At 38.2% G+C, this 18,932-nt stretch overlaps 1 protein-coding gene across 1 annotated transcript in view; it reads right to left on the minus strand.

The window, feature by feature from the left end:
• The window catches only part of SORCS2 (sortilin related VPS10 domain containing receptor 2), a 534,484-nt gene that overhangs the window by 349,668 nt on the left and 165,884 nt on the right, over window positions 1-18,932 (minus strand). Inside the window, 1 exon segment of the mRNA XM_030948300.1 lies at window positions 11,702-11,769. Coding sequence (XP_030804160.1) covers window positions 11,702-11,769 — 68 coding nt within the window.

Here is an 18,932-nt window from a genome sequence, read left to right on the forward strand (position 1 = left end):
CTGACTAATGCTTTATTTAGAAGAGCCTATGTTACAACCAATTACAGCACATCCTGCCTAATTACCTGGGAGTTGCTCTACAACAAAATACAATTCTATTACTAGAAATAATAGGCTTGGCTTTGGTTTGTGGATTACAGCAGCTGCAGCCAAGAGATGTCATAAATAATGTACCAGCAAGTAAATCAAAACCTATCAAGAATTCATAGTGCATAACAAAAGTGAGGACAAAAAGTGAATGCTGGCATCCCTGCTGTTCTTACACTGAGCAGTTCACTACAAACAAGACCAATGTTATCTTTCTGTACAGGTAATGAAGTGACTTGGGTGTCTAAGCAATTTCTAAAGAACTGAATTTCCCCTGCTAATGATTTCAGCATTTCACACTGATTTTTGCATTCAGATAAATAAGGTAACTATTCTAAACAATTCACCATAGAACAGTCTATTTTATATTGTGAGAGCAGCAGAAAGGAACTTCAGAAAACAGATAATCCCAGTTCTGCAAATGGAATGAAAAAAAATAATAATAAAAAAAATCTGTGTCACTTCACTGAGGAAAGAGCTCAGCAATGCTCAGCCAGTCCAATGGAGGGTCATTAAGATGCTGGGAACTGGAGCACACAAAGTACAAGGAATGGCTGAGGGAGCTGGGTTAGGTCATTCTAGGAAATGAGGCTAATGGAGAATCTCATTTCACTCAGCATCTAAAGAGAAGTTTTAAATAAGACAGGGTCAGAGCAGACAGTGAAAAGGCAATAGATGGCAAGTGCAAGCTGCAAGATGGGAAATGCCAGCTGAAATAACCCCTCGCAATGACAGCAGCAAAGCATTGCCCAGTAAAGCTGTGAGATTTCCAACCAGGACATTTTTCAGATCCAGGCAGGATGAGGCCATGAGTGACCTGATTAACTTCTGCAGCAACTCCTGCTTTGAGCAGGGGTTCTACTTGATTTCCATTGTGCTCCCTTGCAACTAAATCATTCTCTGCATGGATGAAATACAGTAGAAACTTGCCAGTAAAGCAGTGATATAAGTGACCAACTGGGTATCAGAAAACTTATGTCCTATTCCCAGCCCGAACAAACATGCTAAAGAAAAATTAAATAATGATCTTTATTATAATAACAGTACTGTGTATCTATTCCAAACACGAATTTTAAAAACAAACCAAAAACATAACTCAAGCATTTGGATGTACCAAAACTTCCAGTTGGCATGGAAATCAAATATAATTTTATATTTAAATATTCACTTGTATTTATTTTATTGATGTACTTTACAAATGTTTACAAGGCTTTTGAGAAGCTAAGTCCTATTATCACTTTGAAGATCTCATAACTCCAAGCCTGCTTTTCTTATATCTGGGCACATTAAAAGATCTCCTGTAACTGGACCTGTTAAGGTAATGCTATGATAGGTCATGGTGTTTTATGAAGCATATTTGTAACATACTTTTCTGGTCCTTACATCATTAACTTTTCTTCCCTCTTCAGTTTTATTTAAAGATGATTTTTGGATGCTTTCCACTCTGGAATACCAACAGATTCTTATATTCATCTGAGGCCACATGGAAAGCTGAGGCATGGGAGTTTTCACCCTAGGCTTCCACACTGTGTCAGAATGTGCTGCACTTCCACCGTGCAGAGGTTTAATCTTTTATTGGAGCATCCTCCCCACTAGCACTGAGAAGTCTGAATTGTACTGAAAACTGCACCAAAATAGCACCAAGACCTTAAGTATTATGCACCAGAAATCATCATATATACAAAACTCCATCACATGTATATTTTGCTTCCAAATATTTTTAAATGGGGATAAGAAGTAAAATACTCTTATTTTTCTAATTCTACCTGTCAGGCTGAAGAAAATTGAAAATTAATGAAACCTGAGAGACCAGTACTTAGCATAGAAGCTGCATAGAAGTAGGGTGAAGAGAGAGAAATCTCAAACTGTAGTCAGCAAAATTCAGAACAGCACAACTTGATTTTTCCATTCTATCCCAAAGAGACATTGCAAAATCAGGGACTGAACAGCATATGGTAAGAATTAAGATAAAACAATGATAAGTTTCCAAATTCTTGGAGGAGAGTAAAATTTTAAATAATTTAACATTGAAGTCTTCAGAACAGCCAACAATCCTAAGGAAAGATCAGCGTTACAGAAAACTGTTCTAAATCATACAGAAAGCAGAACCATACATCCCCTTCCTGCCAGAAAGGACAACTTGGAAGCCAGACTGTCAAAAGGCTGAATGACATGGGTGCTTTTGAACCCAATTGTTAAGTTTTTTGATATTAAGAAAGCATGTTTTACCACATGTCTCTTTACTTGTTTCCCTAGCTTTTGCCCAGGGGTGGTGGTTGTATTTCACTGATACTGTGATGCCTTTTTATCAAGGGGCGTGATTAGAGCTGCATGCACACTCTTCAAGAAAAATTATATCCATTTGGTAAAGAAAGTACATACCAGATTTGAAAAAAAAAAATTTTTACTCACACAGATCCTTTTCAACAAATAGGTGAGAAGTATTGCCCCACTCCTGCCCAAAATGACAATTACAGATCCTATGATAGAAAGTTGGGATAAAATGTATTCACAGGTCACTGAAATATCTACAGTCTGTCAAAGCAACTGTGAGGAGAAAGCCCTGCCATCAGAAGGATGTCAATTCTGGAACAGCCTCAAAAAAACAGGTTCTGAGCTGATATATTAGGTCAAAATACCAAAACTTACTTCACACCTCATCTAAAAAGCAGCTTCTCCAGTCTGGACTGAAGCAATCAGGCCCAGAAGAGACAAACCAGTTTTGTGAGAGAGGGAGGGTAAGAGCTGGCCAAAAAAGGCCACTAGGAGAAAAAAATCAGCTAGAAAGTGAAATATCCTTCTTGAAGGTTAGCTCAAGAATGGGTATTTGTTAAAACATTGTAACTTGCTATCCCTGTTCTATATGCAATAGAAGAAAATTACACCAAGGGAGAAATAGGGGGAGCAGAAGCAGGAGGGGACAAACTCAACTTGCACATAAACCTCCCCAAATTAATTTTTAAAAAATTAACTGGAACAGAGATTCAATTGACTAACTGAAATATTATCAGTCATCTTTTCAATGAGAGGCTGCAGGGAGAGGGAGGAAAAGCCCTGAACTAAAATTCTGTATTTCAGAAAGCACGCCCCCCCACCCCCAAAAATCAAGACATTTAAATCTTACCGTAAAATGTGTTTAATTTTTGTCATTTACCCATACCCTCAAATTCTTCAGCATGTGAGATTATATTTATATTTACATTTTAGAAACTGGCCTGTATCACTGTGTTGAGTTTTTAATTTTTCTTATTCTTACCAAATTAAAGCAGAGAAAGCTGCCTAACAATACAATGATCTTAATAAATAAATTATGTGGGAAATATTGCCTTTGTTATTTTCACACTGAAAAATATATTCCACACTGCAGAGATAATGAGGGTATAAAACATTAACACTACATTTTTCTATACCATTCTGCATAATTAACCATGCAGCTGTTCATTCATTCAGTCCCAACAACCAATTAATTTGCAATCCGTTCACAGTGGATGCTCTGGAGCAGACTGCATGTACTGCAGGAGCAAGTGAAGCTGCTCACATTCCACACACCACATCAGTGCACAAGGTGCTCAACTCTAAGAGATGCAACAGGGGGTTTCAAAATGCTATTTTCAAAGATCAGCTATAAAAAGGCACTGTGCCATCAGCTGCCTCATAGGGAAAATATGGGTATTTTCAGGTGAGCCTCATGGTGTGTCTGTGCTCTTTGATGGACTCCTGTCCTTCTCAGGATCAAGCCAAAAACTTTAAGGACACAAACATTAAACATCCATAAACATTACAGCACCTTCCTTTTATTTGTATTAATGCAGTATTACAGCCCCAGCACTGATGGGAATCCCACAACCAGTTCTCCAAATTTCCTGTATTCCCAAGAAACAAAAGACCAAGTGAGGAAAGCAGAGTAAGGGCAGATTCTCAGAAAAGGCCACAGAATAGGCTGGTGGAATGAAGGTGGAACCCGCAGCATCACTGGCTGCTGAGTGGAATGTCACATGTACCTTATCACAAATTCCCTGGCACCATGACTTCACCCTTTTCAGGTTTTAAAAAATATCCCATCCCAAGTTTTATACCTCATTCATCATCATGAAAATGCAATGAGCAATGAAACTAGCTGCTTTGATTGTGGTTTCTCATTGATTTCATTTTGCAGACTGGAAACATTGATACATATATATAGGTATGTAGAGAGACAGAGAGAGGAAAAGATGGTGTCATTCCATCTGCCCCAGGTTATGGGCCCTGCACCTCCCTGCTGTGCCAGCCTGCTGACAGTGGGAGTTAATGGATGATAATCCAGCAAAGCACCTCTGATTACCAAAAACTTGATGGCTCAACTGTTTTCATATGAACTTAGGACAGAGGAATCATGCCACAATAAAAGCCCCAAGATTTCTGTTCACAGTTTGCTCACATAGAAGTGTGGATCATGGGCAAACTTCCCTCTTTTATGCAGGAAGGGAGGGCAAAAGAAATCACAAGCCCCATGGATGACTAATGCATAGAAAGACAGCATTTCCTGTGCCTCACCTTAAACCTGCCTGCTGAGGCTGGCAAAAAAGAGGATAATTTCTTGTAGGGAGGCTTTTTCAATAAAATACCATGACAAAATTGAGGAAAAACCAGCAAAGCAACTTTTCTAAGCATCCTACTGCTACCAACTGCATGGATCTTGGGAAGGAAAGATCAATTCTGTTACCATCAGTCTTGGCCAAACAGAGTCTACTTAAAACAGAAACCTGTGGTATAATTCACACAAAGTCTGCTGCACTAGTTAAAGGAATCAGAAATTCTATTACTTAGGCTCAAGTTACTCAAACAAGAGAAAAGGATTCTTAAGCCATTTAAAATAAATGGTTATTCTTTCTCAATAAATTGACTCACTCATTATGAGTTATATCTTGCAATGACTTAATTCATTTTCCAGAAGGAGGATGGAGGGGGGGGAAGATCAACCTGTAAAGCAGCAAAATTCTCATGCTCCAAGATGTATCTAACATGTTCAGCAGCCATGCTGCCATCAGCTTCAATAAGCACAAGTGTACTGCAAGAGTCCTTTCCTAACTACATAAATCACAGCTTTCTAACTGGATCTTAATTTGCATGTCATATATTCTCTATGTGAGCACAAGCTAGTGCAGAAACATGTTAACATTCCAAATCATCATCATTATTCCAAGTTGTTGAAGACATGGAAAAGTAGTTGTGACACAGCACTGTCATGTGTGACCAACAGATATTCAGTAAAGAAATTTGGATAGACTTATTTGATAGCTTTTACTTGCTTGTAGGATTTATTTTTTTAGTTCAGACCTTCATACATACTAAGACATCAAAATAAATTTTAAATGCTAATGTGGCAACACAAACCAAAAATTACCTGCTTCAGCTAAATCCCATGCCTTTTTAAAGGAAAGCCTTTTAAAAGACATCTCTTTCAGAGGAGTCTACAGGTCACAATTCAGAGGACAGTCCCAAATATCCACAGCCAAATTTCATTCCTCTGTTGAATGGCCAAAAGCTACAGCCAAAACATGGCAGGATGAGGGCAACACCGAGGCACCACCAAGGTTACTGCCAACCCATTGTGCTGGGCTTGGGCTCAGAAAGTCAGCGGTAGGTCATGTGTCCCTTAGAGCACACATGGCAACAGCAGCACCCTCTGTGCTCCTGAATCAACTCCACTACCATTAAAAACATCAGTAATCACCTCTCCAATTCCTTGCATATTCCAAGGTTTGTCAAGATATGTTTATTTAATTTCCTTTATCTACTACATATATTTCTTCCTGATACCCATAATAAAACATTACTGAAATGCTGAAACCCACTACATCCACTTTTTAAACTTCCAAAATAAATTTAAAATAAAGATTTTCCTGCACAATTCAATTCATAATGGCACAGTGCTGAGTATTTGCAAGACAATGCAAGTTACAGCAAAGACAATCAAAGTCTTTGTAATACTATTACATGAATATGGAAATATGATCAAAGAGAGCATAAAAAAAATCTGTTATTCAGTAAAAGAAAGAAAATTCTAATTGTAAGTCTGCCTTTTCAACACTGTCCAAAACCTTTGCTCAGTGGAACAGGTGTAAACAAGGATATAATATGAGCACAAGAAAGCTGCACAGGTATAATTAAGAACACTCTATTTTGATTGCAGAACTTGCATTACTCATGATGATGCATTAACTAGAGAAAGCACAGCTAGACATTAGATCCCAAGCTGAGTTCACTGGGCTAATAATTAGAAAGCCATTTCTTTTTATTTTTTAACTTGGAAGGAGAAAATTTGATATGAAAATCACAGACTCAATAACTTCATCCCTTGGGGCCATTTCTACAAAGTCACTTTTCAAAGCAGAGCCACAATATAAGGCCATCTGGAAGTGCAAGTTGTTGCAGAATACAGTTGCTCATTTATTAAGCAGTACTTCATACCAAAAATTTCACTGGGGCACTGAACTGTATATTGGGGGTTTTGTTTTCCTTTTAAAATTAATTTCGGGAAACAGTTGAAATGAGTTTCACCTACAAGTCCAAAGATTTTGGTAACAAATGTCCATATTCATTTTCACACATTCTGCGAGCCATCTGGAAATTTTACTTTCCTGAGCCATATGCTGTTCACTCTATCCACCTTAAAAGAATCTCCAGCTCTTTGTAGTCTGGATTTTTGCTTTAGTGCAGGCCTGCACTCTGTAAATGCCCAAAGCCCCCTGCAGTCACTGTGCCCCAATCACTCCTGATTGCCTGCAGGCTTGCACAAGGGAGCCTTGTCCTTGAATAGGTGGCTTGTTGTGGGTGCAGACAGAAAGAGCTGTGCCACCACAGCGAGGATATTCCTGGCTCCTTGGGATTTGGCAAGCACAATGTTGTCTGGGAAGCTCTCCAGACTGTTCTCACCTCTATCTGCCCAGCCACTGATCTAGACTTTCAACCTCCCACAGCACTTCAACTTTTCTTCCTCCTCAGGCTGCTTTTGGAGTAAGGAACTCCCAGAAAGCTCATCTGGGACATCCAAAAATATTTAAGGATGTGGGGAAGTCTGCTTCTTCGTTTAGTATTTCTTTAGTGATAACATGAAGCAAAACAACCTAACATCTCTGAAAACAGGGCTACCTAGCATTCATCTAGGGCTACCAACATCTAGGGCTACCTAGCACTCAGCAGGCAAAGCTAAGAGGATCCAACAGTGCAGTTAACATCAAGTAATGTCCTTTTTTTTGCTGTGGTGAAGCAGTAACAACATGGTGAGGCCATTGGGAACACTGGCAATTACACAGCAAGCCACTTCAGCATTACTCTATCATTACAGCTTGATAATATGCAATCAAAATGTTATTAGCAATCATCAGCAGCATCTATTATTCATTGTTTAGATCAAGCTAAGAAAGGGAAGGCTGTATGTCTACCAGTAACAGGACTCTGAGCCAGTCTAAGCACAGGGTTGGAAGGTAATTCCATGGCCATATAGTGCTGAGTCACCACTGCATAACCTTCAGCAATATTACCATCTCAATCATTCTAAGTATAAAATTGAATAATAATAACAATCTATATTTCCAATATTATTAGGAATAATTAACTCAGATAAGCATTATCACTAATTTCATGGTGGTTACTAATTCAGAGTTAAACTATTTGATTGTAGAATTTAATACTTCTATCTAAAGTTGCAGGCATTCAACAGATGCGAGGAGTTATCTGAAGTTGTAAAATATGTGCACCTACATATTTGTGCACAAATGGGCCCATAAAGCATATGAAAACACACACTCAACCTCAACAGTCAGTTGGTTTCAGCTCTTTCATACTGTAAATATGCTGGTAAAATGTGTGTGAACTCTGACACAAACAGCTCTAGTATGTAAAGTATCTTCTATGTATGGACAACTTGTGACAATCATTTTAGTATTTGAATTCTCATTTTTTCAGTATGCTAATGAGCTCTAACATGATAACCCACCCATATTCCCAATATGTACCAGTTTGGAAACTCTGAAAGTAGACCTGAAAACAATCCTCTGTTCCTTCTCAAAAAGTTATTTTAGTTTATATTCAAGAGGCAGCCAATGTTATCTCTATTAATTTCCCTACCTTATTTTGAGTAAAATAATTATACAATTTACACCTTGACAATTACTTAACAAGCAAATTAGGAAAGCATCAGAAATAGCTGACTAAAGAAGCACAGTCTGGTATTTTTTAACTGCATACTTCCATCAGCATCTTATCTTCACCTCTTCAGTGCAACCAGACATGGCTGTTACAAGTAAAAACCCTGTTAATCATTTCATTAACAGCACTAGTTTCCCTATTTTTTTCAACAAGGAAAAATTCTAAGGTAATTGAAATTTAGGTCTCCCAAGCCTGTAATCTGATTTATGTGGGCAGGCATAAGTTACCTATACAACCTGACAATGCTCTGCAGAGGTACAAAAATGCATCACCAAGATCCACCCACACATCATCTTCACACTGAGTTTCCCCACCTAGGCATGTACCTCTGACTGGTGTTTTTCACCACCATTTGCATCACTCTTAAAAGTCTGACTGCAGCTCCAAGGTCACTAAGAACAAAAAAGGATCACGAGACCATCTTTTCTCATTCTTTGTTTCACTAAACAAGGAGAAAAAATTCTTTTGAGTGATGGGAGAAAAGAAAAGAGATTAGGTGGAAATATGTTTTAGAAGATAAAAGACGCAGTTTCAAGTAACAAAATAACTGATAAACATCAAGGTAGGTTACTATTTACTGACCAGAAAAAGAAATTGGGATATTAACATTAAAAAATTACCCTACTCAGAATTAATCAGTTTATAAAACCAATTTATTTTCACTTAGTGACTAAGTCACATAGTGACTTAGACAATCTGATTTCTGGTATTATCCAGCCAGGCAAGATAGGAACAAAAACATTGGGCCATTTCAGGAAATAGCTGGAGAGAGTCTATTACCACTAGGGCACAGAAACAGATTAATGGTATTTCTCTGCTAACAAAAGAATCCCTGTATCATTTTTCACACCTGTTTTACAGCATATTTGCTTCATACAAATAAGAATGCAAAAGAGAATTAAACAAAAAAATTGAAAATATATACATTACACATTCTGGGCAGGCTGCCAATATGAACACAACACCCCAGTTCCATCAGCAAACATGGGTGAAAACTGGTGAAGCTCCAACCATTTTACACAGAAGTCCCTTGACTGTAAAGGGACTTCAGCTTCATTCAGTTATTTAGTACAAATAGTGAGTTACATCTCAACAGAGGGGCACTATTTGGTACTTTTGCAATAGTTGGTCTGATTTGCACTTTTCCAGATGCAAGCACTTTGTAACTCTTCCAGTTTGACAGCTGTGTCTCTTCTACACCACAGAGGGCAGAGGTGCAAGAAGGAGGTGAGCCCAGCACATATCCAGGCATGGATCACCTAGGTAGCAACCCCTGGCCCAAGTGCTCATCTTAAGCACTCACTTCCCTTTCAGCTTTTCACCCCTGGCTTTAGAAACCACAGAATCATGGAATGGTTTGGTTTGGGTTGGAAGGGACCTGAAAGACCATCTAGTTCCAGTCCCACTGCCATGAGCAGAGAACCTCCCACTGGACCAGGTGACTCAGAACCCATCCAGCCTGTCTGGTCAACAAGCCCCAGCTTCCATCCCCATCCCTGGCTTAGCAGGTTCTGGCATCATCACATCAAGGAGTGAGCTCCCAAAGGCTCTCTTGACAAAGTGCACAGCCCAAGGCACCCTGATGCCCAGACCCTGCCTGGGCTGTGCCCTGTGAAATCGCAAGACACACCCAAGGAAAGTCCCCCAAGGCCCCATCCCTGCTGCACTAAAGTGGAGCCATGGGCACTCAGCACATCCCCAAAACCTGAAACCACTGAGAGAGAGCACTGGGGACATCTGTGCCCAGCCTTTGGGGCAGGACCTGACCTGTGCCAGTACAAGGCATCTGGTACATCTGTTCCTTGTAAGTAAAAAGGCACCATTTCCAGATGATACACACTAGTATCAATTTTATTTGAATGCAGTTCACACCAGTTCTTCACACCAGCTGTCAGCAAGGTCTGGATGACCTTGTTTTAAGTGTTTATGTTCTCCAAAGAAAGAAACATTATCTGAAGCCTGGTTTATGTTTATTTTAAAAGACCAAAGAGTTTATTTTGAAGAATCCAACTGAAAATGCTTAAAAGACTATGATAGATACTCTGAAGTATGAATTGGAAAACTTGAAATATATTGCATATGTTGTACGGGCCACTGACAAATAACAGGAAAGCACTGTGTGCTTACGCAGTTGGGAGTATCCAAACTGTCATTTGCTTGTCTTATTTACACAAGATGTTGGACAAAAATTAAAACAGAAACAAATGTGCAATAAATTTTGCATCTTGTAAGTTTAAAGGATAGTTACAAATGAACTGTCACAGCCCTAAAAAGGCCAGTCTCCATTTGATCTTACTCTCTCTCCTGAATAGCTCCTTCTTAGAACTAGAAATACCCTTATTCTGCATGGACCACTGGCCCTGGCCAGACTGAGCACCATTCAGACACTGGAATGACAAGTTATGGCAGAAGCACTGTCACTGAGAAACCCCACACAGTTAAAACAACGCCACCTCTTTCAAAAGTAACAAGGCTGTTTTGCAGCACGTCCTGGAAACAGACATTTCCCACTCCCTATTCCCTTACCCAGTCCTTTTCTTGGATTGTTTCTGTAAAGGTCCTTACACTCACAGCTGAAGGTCAAGTCCCCATACAAGCTCTTGGGACAGCATGAAGTTTGTAAGTACCTAAGCCACGAGGTTTTATCTAAACTATTTGTTTCTAGACCCAAAGATTATGAGCTACATTTCAATTTAACTCTCCTGTCATTTCTACTGCTAGAAATAACCAGCAAAACCAGCAGAGCAAATACTGGTGCAGTATCACATTTATTGGTAACAGTGAAATACTTTAGCTTTTCAAATGTACATGATGGGTCCAGAAAAAAATTGTTGTGGAAAATTTTGTGCAATCTGTGCACACACACAGGCAACAAGCATATTGGTATCTTAATTCACAAGTATTATGGGAATAAGAATGAGTTTAGAAATTTATTTGGATTACTATTTATTCCCAGTTGTCATAAAACACAATATAACCTTCACTGCTGGTATACTTCATCCAGACAATCCTAACTACTTCCAAAGCAGGATTGTTTACTAACCTCAGTACACTACTCAAGCAGCAAGAATTCCCAAAGGACACATCCCAACACAGTAAGCATTTCAAACTTTTTGAGTAAGTTTGATGCAGAATTTCTAGGAAAAGGAAAAACATGGCAACTTGCAAAGTAGCATCAAGAAGTTACCTTATACTCTCCATCACTCTTTCTTTCTACTGTTAAAACTCATTACAAACTCTAAATCAGCAACAGGAAATGCATCCAAGAAAGAAAATGAGCAGGAGCTGATGACAATCTGAATAATCTTACAACAATAGTATCAGTCAGTTACCAACTCAGCCCAGCAGCAGCCTGGAAAAGGAAGGGGTGGATCTATTCCAAAAACAGCAGGAGTGAAGATTATAGAAAAAGCAGAGGTCTTACCTCCACAAAGAGCTCTCCAGAACTTTCCCCATGTCAGTATGATAATACTTGGTAAGGATCAGGATCACCTAAAAGAAAATGAGAATAAATAGATTTAAATATGTAAACTGACATAAGAAACAGAAACAGACATAGGCAGCTTGATTTTGGGAAAAACAAAAGTGAGGCTTCCGAAAATCTGAAAAGCATTTGACCTCATTTTAACTCTTAGAGTTTTGATTTTGAGCCTGGCTTTTTCATTTCTCTTTTTGGGAAGAGTGATTTCAGCACTTGAAGTTTTCTGCAAACCTGGTGACTGTGAAAGATTGCCCATTTCACATAAACAGTGGAGTTGGAATTGTCACATAAATACCACCACCACATGACATTCCTCAAGCAATCTTTATGACTTTCTGATTAGGAAAAACCAACCTGGTTGCTTGTTTAAATTTAGGAGACAACTCTACAGACACAAATATTTTTTTTAATCCAAAGTGTTAAACAATGGTGATTAACTTTGATTATCCAGATTTAAAAAATCAGGGGAAAAAGAGCTCTGGCCTTCCTTACAAAATCAGCAATGCAACTTTTATAGCTATCACTTTTCATTTCTTGAAGAATCACTTTTTCCCCTTCATGAACCAGCTCTGTGCTCAATAAATTACTCATCTGCATCAACAACTGCCAACAAAACACACAATCAAATTTTATCCACACAACATCTTCATCCTATGAAAATAGCCAGCAAGAAATATTTTTCATCTTCTCGACAAGTGACAAATTCACTGGTCAAATAATGTAAAGCACTAGTCCACAAGCAGTGCATCAAGCTCAATACTGTGGTTTATGTTTGGATCTTTTACAGGTTTCTTTCATTTGCTGCCAGTCCATATTAGTGGCTCTTAGAGCCACATGCCCATGGCAACCCCAGAGAGGCAGAACAGGCTGGTGCCCTGCTCAGCTGGAGGCTTTCTTTAATGTGGGGTCACCCCCAGTCTCCAACAGTTTGGGGCAAGCTGTTATTTAACTGGCACTGCTCTGACCACCAGATGAAATTTACAGCAAACAGCAACTGTAGGTGTTCACTTTGATTATTCAGATAATTAAATACGCCAATGATACATTTATGCTGCACTCCTTGTATGCTGGAGATTGTGAGAGAACAGAATTACAGACTGAGGATGTTATTACATGAAAATAATGCAGTGTTTTACAGAACTGAGGTGTAATACCAGGCTCACCCAGGTTAGCCAAACCTAATAAACTCACAACACATACTCCTGGATGTATATTGATATAAGCAAAAGTGGAAACAATCCATAATTCACAAGTATTATTCACTCCTATTCTCAAAAGAGCCACAATCTATCAGATCACTTTTTTTAATTTGATTATTTATAAAAATTAAAGTTTTGGCTTAAAAAAAGGAAAAAAATGTTACTACAAGACTTACAAAGCAAAGGGAAAGAACCATTTCCCAAAGGAGAGTGTATCTGTGGATGAGATTCCTGGCTACAGCCCAAGCACGTTCTACCAGGTCAGCTATTTATTGTATCATCAGTGTCTCAACTGCAGCCTTTTCTGGTGCTTGCAGTTAAGAAGAAAAAAAAAGAAACTTCACTATTGGGAGCATCTATTGGCTCCAATTATTAAGGAAAAACTTTCAGACTGTGCCTTTCCAAACAAGTATAATCCCTCTTAAGTCACAAAAACTGATCTGGAATTTATTTTTTTAAGAGATACAAGAATGCATACTTGGTACATGAAAATAAAAAAGAAAATACCTAAAAATACAAGAGATTATACTTTCTTTCCTTCCATTTATGCAGAAATGGAGGCTGAATCCTGAACTTGGTGAACCAACTTTCTTCATCCCTGTGCATCCTAGAATTAGAAATTTTAAAATTCAGATAATTTTCAGCAATGTGTGTTAGGGCCATCCTGGCACAGGCTAAGCCCAATGTTCCATTCCTGAATTAAACAGATTAAAATCACACACAGAAAATCCTGTGGTATCATCCTCAGTTTTACCTGCTTTGAGCACAACCAAGAACCTTCCAGAAAGGCCATTTCTGTAACTCAGCACCTGTCAGGAATGTTAAAGACTGCCAGGCTCATGGTACTGCTGGCTAGCTGCAGTTCATCTGGGCATGCACACACCAAACCAGAAAGGCACTGCTGTTCCACACACCTCAACTGAATGGCTTTCAGGTAACTGCAAACTGCAGTGGGGAGCAGCCATAAGCAGTAAAACATCTTCTTGATGCTGCAGGATTGGTGCTTTAAACTGAGTCAGAGCTCCGAAAAATAGGTGTCAGTAGTTTCCAATCTGACTGGTAAATTCATGTAAAAATTTAAGTACCTTATCTTGCACTTTGGAAGTGGAGAGAATGACTTAGTAGGAAAAACAAAGCCATAAGAAGCCATCTCTAAACTCTGTAACAACATTAGCAGATTCCTGTCATGAATTAAGAAGAATGAAGCTGCTGAGGGGCTGACCATCATGTCAACTTTGCCAGTGGATTTCATCCCAGTAGCTGAATAATGGAGGCCAGCTATTCAACAGATTTTACAGCACAGCCTTTTAGCCTGTGGGCACCTTTTCAGGTGATCCTGAAAACAGGATCCAGGCTGATCATAATGGCAGTTTTTCTAAATTAATAGACACATCCAAAGAATAGAAAGAATTATTTCACAATGGAAGCATAAAGGTCTTCAGGATCTCAGGATTCTACCCATCATGTTTAAGAGCAGAAGCCTGTTTCACTGATTTCATTTTAATGAGACTCCATAATTACAAGCATTTTACAGGCTGGATTGAAGCCAGTGGTTCATACACATGGCTCTCTAGTGAAAGTGCTTGGGTGGCCTGTGGCTGGGGAGAGACACAGAAACGACTGAGCAATGATCAAGGATATGATTCTTAACCAGCTCATCCTACCATCAGTCATGGACAGCTACAACAAATTTAACTTTTTTCTCTTATTATTTTACAGCTAAAATAAACGTAGGCAATGAAAGAGAATTAAGATTTACCGGATTTTTTACTTTAAGTTGGATTTATAGGATTATCTAGAAATCTCCACTCTATCCAAACTTCCAGAGACTTGTGAATCCATTTTAAACCATTTAAACTTCACCCACAATTCTTTGAGTTCCCTCCCAGAGTATGACAATGGAGGTGACAACAATGGTTACTGTTGTGTGCTAGGGACCTGTGAATACCTGATGGTGTTCTGGACAAAAATACTGAAAGGGAAAAAAAGAAAGTGAAAACTTTCACCTTTTACTACAAAAATGATACTCTATTACCTGCTTCTTTACCAAAGCCTTTGGTAAAGGCCTCTCCATAAAGCCAGTATTTCTCTCTAGGTGCCATGGTACATAGAGAAGAGAAATCCCTTATGAATTCTAAGAATCAAATGCAACGTGCATTAGAAGTTAGTTTGCCATGGAAGAAATAACTAGCTTCAGTCAATTTCTCTGTGTTGGGCCTCCAGAAATTTCTCTACCTCATCCTCCCCCTCCTTTTTTGGTGGGGAGAGGAACAGTGGGGTGCACAGATGGAATTCTGATTCTCCCACATCATTCCCCTGCTTCCATAACTTCGTTCCGCCTGTGTGAATTCTCAGTAGCCACAGCTCCAAACAAAGGAGTTGGAGCAGTTTCCATTCAAAATCTTTTCTGGATGTAGAGCTGTCTTCAGGGGTGCACTGGGTTTTCAGTGAATGACAGACCAGGAAAACAAATGGAAAATTCCAGATATTATTACCCGTGAATAATGTAAGTTAGAATGATCTATGTTTATCCCCTCTCCTTTCCTGTTGCTCTCCTCTGAAAATGCTTTGCAGCAAGGCTGAGCTGAAAAGAGAACAACTTCACTTTACAAGACACAATGTGCTTTTAATCATTTCCTAATAAAATTTTGGCTTTAAGAAGCCCATTTTAATCCTCTCCTTTCATCACCATGTCAGCTAAAGGAGCTGAGAAGGGAAAAAGGAATGAATTCTAGATCAATCACCTTTCCTGGTGTTTATATTTTATCTTCTGTGGAGGATTTGCTAAGGTCCTTTTCTTTTTGATAAACATGAACTTTTGGAAAACTATTTTATTTTTTCCCCATGCTCCCTCCATGATGCTTTTTTTTCATGGACCATTCTTAACAAAGATCTCTCTTTTTCTAGCTACATGCAGATTGTTACAGATAAAGTTTTATTTGACCCCTGAAATTTGTGATTTTAGCTTTTGTGATTTTTTAAATCTATTTAGAAATTCCATAGCAAAAATCTCGTCCTTTCAAATGCATAATTACGATTGCAAGTTTTTGTCTTTTCTCAAGTTTTTAGACAGTGAGAGCATGCTGTAAGTACTTCTGAGCAGCCAGAGCTACCAGGAAAATAAACTCCTCAGACAGATTCAAGTTTCTGCAAACTTTTTAGCATCTGCTTAATTTAATTCATGAGAATGAACCCGCTGAAATCCAAAGAAGTGTTTATGAGAGCCACTTAATACCCTGTATGACTGGAACATAAGCTGCTGTTTTGCTTAAGAACAGAGCTTCACTCACCTTTTCAGCTATTTAACTATTCCATTGTACACCACAACTATTTTGGGGAGATCAAGAGGTTCTAGTCACATCTTATTAATTTTTCACTGCCACCCCTGTAATTCCAAAACTTTTTTGACACCTAATAATCAAAAAGTTCCCTAGCAAATTATGGGCAGCCACCTACTGCTCCAATCCCTCAAGCCATTTCCACTTTTGCAGCAGCAGGCTCTTCAATCATCATGCTAAGAGCAATGTTAATTTTCATGTCTCTTATTTAAAACAAAGACTCTTGAGAGAAAAATAAAATTCAGGAAATTATTAATATGAAGGTACATTACAACAAGGTTATTATATGGACTAACATACTACTCTTAATAACTGCATCATCATTTGATTATGCTAGGAAAACTAAACAGAAAAAGGGCATTTAGGTAGACTCTGTTGCAGCACTATGATAAAAGGTAAAAAAGCAAACATTTAAACCATTATTTAAGCTATTAAAAATTCACTGTATAAGCTTCTACTCCTCTCTGGTAATAAAGTTCATAAAAGCAATACATGATTTAATATGAAATACTGAAAGAATTAGATTTCTATTTCTTCCAACTAAATTGTATTGGGAGACGAGAGAACTTACTGTGTATGAAGTCACTGACTATACCAGTGCACTTGTATTAAACATTAGTAATAATTCCATCAGTGAATTAATTCATAATTCAAAGTAAGACACAATAATGACTCAATTCCTGTTCTCTAAGAGGTATTTCCATCCACAAGAGCTGAATAAGTGCATAGTCTTAAAAGCAGTGGTTGTGATTGCTTCCAGATTCAAAACCATTTTAAACATAGTACTTCAAACATTGAATTAAAAACATTCATACAGAAAAGTAACTTTAAGATATCAAATAGATTTAATCCACTGTCTAGCACAGAATAGGATTATTCTCTGTTAGCTCTGTGCAAACACAGGACAAAAAGAAAATCTACTGCCTTCAGGAGGCTACAGTTCAAGCACAGAACACAATAAGTCTTCAACACCATCACCAGCTCACGCCAGATTTTCAATGCAAGCTCCTAAGAAAATTATGTTTCTGTGATGCCACTCCACATGTATTGCACTGTATATGTATGGGCTGGGCTCCTCATCCCCACTTTTTAATTCTAAATCCAGTGACTGATTTCAGTCACATTCAACAGAGAAGTAGATAGCCAAATGGCTGAAGTAGCCATATCAGTTTATACTACAAGTCCATGGCACAGATGCATCTAGAACAGCAATAAACAAAAAAACTACAAAAAACATAAGAATGGGGAAGGCATATAAATAAAAATGCTTTATTTATTTGCATCTATATTTTCCTATCTTCAGTAATTTGTAACTCGGGCACCTGGGCTGCTAGTTTAGTTGTTAGCAGCTGGCTGCTGGATAAGCTCAGATTTCTATGTGGCCCGGCCCACCCACACAAGAACAGAGACTGTTGTTATATAACTGTTAATGATCAGACCCCAAAAATCAAAGTTTATGAGAACTGGTCAGCCAATGTGAAGTGCTACTACTTCCACATATTCCCATTGCTGCTCCTTTCCAGAACCATTAGGTGCAGGTCCAAGATTTCTGGGCATGCTGCAGATGCAGAGCTTGCTCAAGCAAACGGGAGGGAACTCAGCCTGAATTATTAGAATTAAATCTGCAGCTTTGGCAACTGTCTGACATTTTAACTAGTTGTTTAATTAAACTTCCCGTTCTTTTTCAAACAGCCCCAAACAATGTCACCTCTGACACAAAAATCTCTGCTTTTCTGTCGCTGCCTTTTACTACACAACCAGAGGAATTTTTAGGTTTAAATATTTAACATAGCATTTGATAAGTTCTTAAAACCACATTTGCAAACATGCCAAGAGAATAAATTTCTAAAGCATGAAGCAAGGATCTTTTTTTCCTGTCTCTCTAGTCCCCTAATTGTGATTCTTTTTTAAATACGGACCAGCTTTACTTATCATCCCTACTAATGTATTCTAAATTGAATTAGCAATCCTTCCTGCAGAACCAAACTTATTATGTGAATATTCTTTTTCATTCCCATGAAAATTCAAGAGGAAGCAGAGCTAACATTAAAAGATGGCATATGTAAAGCATCTTTAGTCTCTTCCAAATATTTCAGGAATTCAATATTATAAATAAGCTGTTTACCTCCATCATCACTATTATATAGCTATTCACTACCAGAAAAGAAAAAGTGCAGCTTGTGAAATATTCCCAGTCTCTCATTTAGTGTTACAGACCAATAGTAATATATAAAAATTGAAACTGAGCTTCTAATCTGCATCACTAAATGCTTTCTCAAGGCCAGAGCTTTTTTTTTAAAAAAAAGAAAAACATTTACATATAAAAATAACTATGCTTTTCATTTAAAAAATGAAATTATTATGCAAGACATATGGAAATAGCGATAGAGGAGGATACCACAAGCTGGGCAGAGCATTCCTTTGATGCAGGGCTGTTGGCAGACATGTTCATATTGGTTACCCTCCCTCACAGCTGCTCTGTCTTCACCAGAACCACAGGATTAAGTATCATTGTACCAAATAACATCATATTTACCAGAGGTTTCATCAACCTACAATGTCCTCAAAATAACATTTACTTCTCTCTGAAATGGCTAATGGTGTTCAAATGAGACCTAATTGTCTATCATAAAAGGG

Source organism: Camarhynchus parvulus, chromosome 4 (genome assembly GCF_901933205.1).
Source record: "Camarhynchus parvulus chromosome 4, STF_HiC, whole genome shotgun sequence".
Classification (NCBI taxonomy): Eukaryota; Metazoa; Chordata; class Aves; order Passeriformes; family Thraupidae; genus Camarhynchus; species Camarhynchus parvulus.